The following is a 7,914-nucleotide window of genomic DNA, read 5'->3' on the forward strand; positions in this document are numbered from 1 at the left end:
TTGAATTAAAAGAATATATATATATATATATATATATATATATATATATATATATATATCACAATGCTGAAGCTTCTGGAATCCTCATGACAGTGAAAAAACTTGGCATGCTTATAGTACTTTATGTTTAATAAAGGGCTCCACATATCTCACAGATGCCACTTTCTTCCCTTTTTTCCCCTTTCCAGGTGGTGGGCATTTTCGCTGGCTTCGGCCTTTTGCTGTTAGTGGCCTCCCCTTTCCTGTTACTGGCGACACCCTTTGTCCTCTGCTGCAAGTGCAAGTGTCATAAAGGCGATGATGATCCCCTGCCGACCTAGACCAACAGAAGACTGGACTCCTGCCTTTGGGGAAACGTGGTTCCCCCCTCCTCCCACGCCCTCCCCTGCCCTTGCACTCCCCACCGTTACACGTGCCCCATCCTGCTTCCCAGCGACACACGGTGCCATGAATCTGGGGACTGATGTCCAGGCAGTCGCAAAGGCTCACTTGCAGAGATCCGGAAGGAATATGGAAGATGATTCGGACATGGAGTGCCTGTTGTACAGAGGAGAAACATGTCAGCAGGTTTTCAAAGGGAGTCACAGTAAAAATGTGATAACTCTGTACGGCCAGAAACTCTGGGGAGGGAAGCCAAACATGGCAGATCCATAGCTTAGGAGACAAAGCTAAATCCCTTTATACCAATCTCCATCAAGATGGGATCCTCCTCTTTAGAGAAGGGAGATGAGAATCGCTTGTCACTTCCAACAATCGGTGTGAGCAGATTTTGGAGAAGATCTCTGTTGATTACACTCCATTTTCTCGTAGGCATCGCCAAATCCTTTTCAGTGGGAGTTCTTTTTGTTTTGTTTTTCTGTTTTTCATCTGGATAGGAGAGAAATTAACCAGCGGCCTAGAATCCATTTTAGGCCCTTTTGAAGGTAGAGGGGGGAAAGAGTATCATGTGAGAGGAGAGGAAAATTGCCGTCTCAAAATTTGTCTGGCTTTGTAGCATTTTGAAACACTTAAAAAAATCTCATGTGTTTTGTCTTGTTCTAATGTTGTTTGAAAAGCTGGGGAGTAGCAAGGGACAGAGATCCACCTCATGGATGTTCTTTGTGAAAATTACTGCCATGTTTGAAAGAACATCCCTGTTGTGGGTCTTTCCAAATTTGTTTGATTGTTTAAGGATGCACTCCAGACATAGGGCTCATAATTTCTTCTCCAGATATCAGGATTCTTTATATGTCTCTAAACCAAATGTGTAAATAGTTCAATTCAGAGTTGCTAGGGTTTAGAAAACTTGAAGCAGCTTGCTTCTGTAATATGAAAAAAGGAGAAAGAATAGTGCAGTATTACTGTCTCATTAACTCTCTGCAGACTCACTCATATCCCAGGAGGTCTCTCTCTTTAAGAAAGCAAGAAAACTTCTCATCTCTGTGAGACTAGAGGAGTTCCTGGAATTTGTATCTCACTTTCAAAAGTTAGTCAGCTAAAGAAATATTTTCTCTTTCTAGTGCTGTTAATAATCCCACTATAACCAACATTTCCCCCCCCCCCAAAAAAAAAAAAAGTCATTCAGTTCTCACTTGGGGTTTGGTTCTTTTGTCTCCTCTGGCACTTTGTAATGGTTACCAAGATTCAGAAGTTACCTGGAGGCGACAGCATTCAACCCAAACAAAAAATGCAAATAACATTCTCCATATGAGCTTTGAAAAAAATGGAAATTGTACAATTTGATAGTGGTTTGTGACAAAATGGGCTAACAGCCACAAATGTTATATGTAGGCAGACTGACTGCTTTTCTTGTATCACAGAAATATAATGGGTCCAATATATTATCATTAGACTGGTTTTCTATACTGCACTATATTCCCTGTTGCTTACATGATCTGCTGTCCATATGAAAAATCAATCCAGGGCTTTTATTAGAGATATTTTTATTAGATAGATTTTAGCTGAACTATGCCTGCTTAGGATCAGAGTTGGTAAGGGGTTTTTAGATCATTTAAACAAAATAAATTCATTCTTCACAGAGGAGTTAGATTAAGAGAAAGGCTATGACCTTTGACATAGACAGTTGAGGAGTAAATAGCAGAGCTAGGGTTGGAACCCAAATCGTGTCCCCCAAGGCCAGCAGTTTCTACCACACTGTGCAACTTTCCTAGTTATTTCTATCAGTTTTTCATGCTGAATTATCAGAATATTTATCTCACTTCTCAACTTGCTTTTCTATACACATAATGAAAATAGGGCACCATTCTATTTCTTGGCACACTTTACTCTTAAGGAATTACAAAATAAATTGTCTCCCTTTCACTCATATCAAGTTTACAAGGTGAACCAAATCCATTTTTAGAGTGAGTTGACTTCTGATTTAGTGTTTTTTACTTTCCCTTCAAATGATTATTTTAAAATTTAGTATTGACTAAATAGTAGAGTCTTTGAGAAAAACCCACTTGAGAGTGAAACTCAAAATGTGGGTATACTGAGCGTAATTATCAAGGAGGCCCCTGGGTAGAATTATTTGATAAATGGAGGGAGGGGATTGAAATCCTCTTTAGAGAACATTATATAAGAAGTGAATAAGGAATGAATAGTAGAGGCCTTAGTAGAGACTCCAGGAATTAAATAGCCTAGAAAAATCATCAACAAACTATCACAATGCATGGCTAATGGCCAGTTTTTCATCACATTTGGGCTGATCTTCTCCCTCTTGCTTACAAGAGCCACTGCTCATGTCAATAATCATCATCATTAATACTCTTTCTGTCCTCTAATTGTTGTCATTTGTGTATCCTGATCTTGGGTCATTAAGCTTGGTTTTAGTACTTAGGAACTTTAAGATCTGAGAATCAGAGACATGGCAGTAACCTTTCAGGTCATCAAATTTAATTCATTTCCAGTAGAAGAGTTTCCTCTGCCACACTCCTAATGAGTGGTTGTTCAACCTTTGCTTGAACATCTCCAATGGCAAGGAACCTCCTATTTTAAGACAGCACATTCTGTTAATGGAACATTTCCATTGTAAGAAAATTCTTCCTCATGCTAAAAGAGTTTATATAATATAATTTGCATAATAACATTTTCATAATTATTTATAATTGCAAAGTTGAAGCCTCAGATGAAATGTAGCCTTTGATTGTTACAATTACTCTCTGAGGTAGATAGTATGTTATTAGCCTCATTTTCCAAATGAGGAAACTGAAGTTCAGAGAAATTAAATAATTTGCCAAAGCCTACAGAATTAACTCATGAGAAAATCTGAACTTGAAGGAGGGTTTGCTAACTTCAGTACAGTGGTGTTCTTTTCACTTTGCCATTTTGGAAAGTTTGTGAACAGCCCAAAGTCCATCAATTACTAAAAGATTAGGTTTCTCTATCAAGTGTGAGCCCCACTGGTTGAGGCATGAAATCAATTCCATCTGGATAAGATTTCCATTTGTATCCAAACTTAGAGTTGTATTTGGACTCTGATTTTCAGTGGGCATTTAATTGATGATGGTAATAGCTTATTTTTTTCTATTTTGCTTTAAAGTTTACAGATAATTTTCATTATGACACCTATTAGCATAAGCATTATTATTGTCATTTTTTTTGATAAGAAATTTGAGGCCTAAGGTTATAAAGTTACCCCCTGTCCTCATGGTCACCTATGGAGTATCTACTCCATACATTTCAGTTGCCAATCACAGGGACTAAAGTATAAAAAGAAATATTTCTAAGATAAATTTCATTCTTTGGCATCCAGAAAAATATGTAATTGTTTCAGTGACTGGTGGGTTCGGTTTTATTTCTGAGAAAAAATTTTCATCTTCCTTGACACATCTATGGCATCATGTCTCATCTGACGTCACTGATACCTCGCCAGTTTTCATTGAGCCAGTTTTTTCTTTAGTGGGGAACAAAGTTCCTTCTATGAGTCTCTAATGGAGAGATACCTTGTTATAAGGTAGAGAATGCTAAACATAAGCGGGAAGATATAGGTTCAAAACCCCCCATCAAAACATATTAGCAATGTTTCTATGGGCAAGTCACCTTCCCATATCTGAGACTCTTTCCTCATTCGTAAAATGGGAATAATAATAATAATAACAATAATAACTCTAGTATCTACCTCACAGGATTGCTGAGAGGCTCACATTGGATAAGGTATGTAGATAGTGCTTTACAAACCTTAAAGCTATTTATCAGAATTATTTGGTAAGATTATCGCTATTCACTCTTTGGTGGCATATCACACTGGGTCAGAATATTGCTTTCTCCTGCAGAAACCCAGTGATCTCATCAATAAGGGCATTCTTTTCATTGATGCTGTAGATGTCTTCCTGACCTGTGCGACTTTGATGTCTGACTTCCATAAGCTCCATTGGATGTGATCTGCCCAGTTTTACTGGGGCTTTTTTTTGCTTTCTTGCAACATCAAAAGTAATAGTGGAGCAAGAAGGCTATGCAGAGGCTAGCTTTCCCATGCTCTGCATCTTATTAACTGCATTTGTAGCTCTGAAAGCATAATCTACATAAAACTGGAATTGAAACCCACAGCAAGATTTTTGAACGTGACACTCGGTATAAGCATTGGGAACAATCCCCTTGATCATTGATACTACTAACAAGCACTCATATTCCTATGATCTTCAGAGTTTACAGAGTGTTTCCATCATAAAAGCCTTTGGAAGTTAGTCTGTGAGTAATATTATCCCTCTTTCCCATATGAAAAAACTGAGACCTTATGCACATGGCCATAAGACCAATCAGTGTCAGGGGACGGACCTTAAACCCAGATCTCCTTGCTCAAAGCCCAACATTCTTTAATAAAATAATGAATTTAGAACTGGGAAATACCATAGATACTAATATAGTGCAGCCTCCTCATTTTAGAGAATAGATCTAGAATGATGAAGTTAGTTGCCCAAAACACAGGGCATTCAATGACAGAACAGGGATTTGAACTCAGGTCCTTCAACTTTCCTATGACATTGCCTCTACAGCACTGCATTGCCTCTTCCATAGACTGACAGCACAGCATTAATTTCATGTTGGTCAATCTCTTCATTTTCATTTCCTTAATCCTTTAATTTTCTTTAATTGCCTTGTAAGATAATAATATGGTTTATAATGCTGGGGTGAGAAGAAACAAACTAACTGTAATTTATGTCAACCCATCTTTCATGAATTGGTCTTGAATGGGGGCACATAATGTAATTTCTGGTGTATCAGAATCACTGCAATAATCTACCTAACTCGAATGAAAGTGTGATCTCCTGGATTTGGAAGTTTGCCCCAGTCATACAGATCACAGTCATCTCATCCTGTTGCTCCAGGATGCCGCTTGTCCCGTGCTGCTCTTGTTTATGTCCTCTCCAAAGTTCAACACCTTAACACAATTTTATCATACTTGAGTGATCCTTGTGCTTGGATTCATCCAGAAGGTGCTGTTACCCACCTGACTTGGCTTCAATTTTGTTGCCCAAGGCAGCTGCCCTCAGGGATGCTCTTGCCTCTGAAACGAGGGGTGAAAAATTTGAAGTGAGAACCAAGCTGTTACAGGACATTATGAGGGACATTAAACTCCATTTCTTCCCTCCCCACCCACTAGTACCACAAAACTGAAAAATCTATCTCCCCACTCTAAGAATGGGGACAAGTATATATTTTCCAGAACACCTGATTTTAGAACAGGTCAAAATCCTGTTTGGAAACCTAGGCCCCTGGAAAAAAAGCAATGCCTACCAATGCACTAATTATCTAGAACTAAGATAATATCTTTCACTGGTATGACAGTGAAATCACTTACTGTATCAAAAGGAATACTGCCCTTGGTCTACTTAATAATTAAGATTTTACATAGGAACATATATGTAGGTGGGATTTATGTATGTTTCTCATTTTTTTTACTGAATCCATGACAATTAAAATGTCAAAAGAATACATATAGCATGTGTGAAAACCAAAGCTTTTGTACATCTTATAACTAATTTAAGCCCTTATGAAAATGGACAAAACAATGAATTTGCTATAAACATTATGAAAAATCTACAAGGAAAGTGAGTAGACCAGCATTAATACAGAATTGCTAAAATGCTTAAACAGAGCATGCCTCTTTTGTGTCTGATGTACTCACGGATTTTATTCTAACTTTGGTTTGTGAAACCCCTTCTTCTACAGTTCCAGGAACATTAGGTGCAAGTATGTGCTATATGATCGAAACTTTTGTTTTTTCTGTTGCTTATTTACCGTGGATGTATTTTATCCCTATATAGAAATATGCATGAATGAGTCATGCAGTTGTATAATTATGTATTGCACCAGTGATGGTTTAAAAAAGGAAAAAAAAAAGTTTGGTTTGTGTATTTGAAATGTAAGTACATTTTGTGCCACTAACACTGTGATGTATAAAATGAGCTGTTTGAATGCCTTTTAATGTTGTGTTTTGTACTTGGAATCATATTGAAAAGTTTAATTTGTAATTTCAATACATATTTTAAATGATTGTGTCTTCTCTCACTTTTTAAAAAAAATTAAAGGGGAAGTCTTTTTCCAGGTTCTCTTTGTCTGATGTAAAATTTTGGAAATCTACCCTCAAAAGGAACATGTACATAATAGAATGGATGTAGGCTCAGTCAAGAAGATCTGAGTTCAAGTTTTGCCTTTCATAATTATCAATGATGGTATCCTAGACAAGTCTATTGATCTCTTAGTTCTTCAGATACATGTCAATGGGAATTGCATGGTAGCTTCTGTTATACTTTGGCTGAAGGAATTCCTCTGCCCAGAATTCCCTTCATAGACATGATCAGTGTGCTGTCCAAAAACAGAGACAAAGATAGAAAGATAGAAAGAGAGAGAGAAGAAATATACAAAGAGTATTTCTATTATTTATTATTTTACTGAGTATACTTGCTGGGTGCTCAGAGTAGTACAAAGTTCAGTAAAATGGTCTATTTGTAAAAACTTCCTTGTTAATGCTGTTTTGTAGATACATACTTGGGAAAATGGGCCTCACCAATGCAAAACAGATGGCTGATTAAAATGCATCTCAAAGAACATTCTACATTCCAGGGAATGAAGTCTTGGCATTCTAAGGTTTCATCCTTTTTAAAAGACTATTCTATTATCTTTTAATTCACAAAGATCTTTGTAGATAAACTAAGGCACAGAGAAATTACTGAACAGTGACTTCACTGAGTCTCTTATGTGTAAGGGGTGGGATTCAAACCCAAGTTGTTTTATTTAACCAACTCCAGTAATTTTCCCTTTATATTATTGCTTACTGATTTTCACTTTTCACTGAGACTAAATAGGGAAATGGAGTTCAATTGCACTAGAAAGAAATGAATAGCCTTGGGAAGCAAGTTAATCTAAAAAATAGTCTGTTCCCTTCTCTTTTCTTTTTTCCCTTTTCCTCCCTCCCTCCCTCCCTCCCTCCCTCCCTTCCTTCCTTCCTTCCTTCCTTCCTTCCTTCCTTCCTTCCTTCCTTCCTTCCTTCCTTCCTTCCTTCCTTCCTTCCTTCCTTTGTGCCACTAACACTGATGTATAAAATGAGCTGTTTGAATGCCTTTTAATGTTGTGTTTTGTACTTGGAATCATATTGAAAAGTTTAATTTGTAATTTCAATACATATTTTAAATGATTGTGTCTTCTCTCACTTTTTAAAAAAAATTAAAGGGGAAGTCTTTTTCCAGGTTCTCTTTGTCTGATGTAAAATTTTGGAAATCTACCCTCAAAAGGAACATGTACATAATAGAATGGATGTAGGCTCAGTCAAGAAGATTGATTGTGTGACTGTAGGCAAATAACAAACTCTTAGTGTTCACAATTCTCCAAGTAGTTATCTAAGTTTTAGACAGGTTATAGATCTGTATGGATGGGGAACCAGGGGATTTTCTATGCCTAAGGATCTCCTAGGTCTAAAAAACCTCCTATCCCTCA

The 7,914-nt window shown here is 37.2% G+C and overlaps 1 protein-coding gene across 3 annotated transcripts in view; it reads left to right on the top strand.

The window, feature by feature from the left end:
• The window catches only part of RNF144A (ring finger protein 144A), a 129,891-nt gene extending 123,416 nt beyond the window's left edge, over nt 1-6,475 (top strand). For all 3 annotated transcript variants that reach the window (XM_031951191.1, XM_031951189.1, XM_031951190.1), the window contains exon 8: nt 189-6,475. In XM_031951191.1, coding sequence (XP_031807051.1) covers nt 189-320 — 132 coding nt within the window. In that variant the 3' untranslated portion in view covers nt 321-6,475. The remainder of the gene's footprint in view (nt 1-188) is intronic.
• Nucleotides 6,476-7,914: the final 1,439 nt, after the last annotated feature.

The sequence above is a fragment of the Sarcophilus harrisii genome, chromosome 2, assembly GCF_902635505.1.
Source record: "Sarcophilus harrisii chromosome 2, mSarHar1.11, whole genome shotgun sequence".
NCBI lineage: Eukaryota > Metazoa > Chordata > Mammalia > Dasyuromorphia > Dasyuridae > Sarcophilus > Sarcophilus harrisii.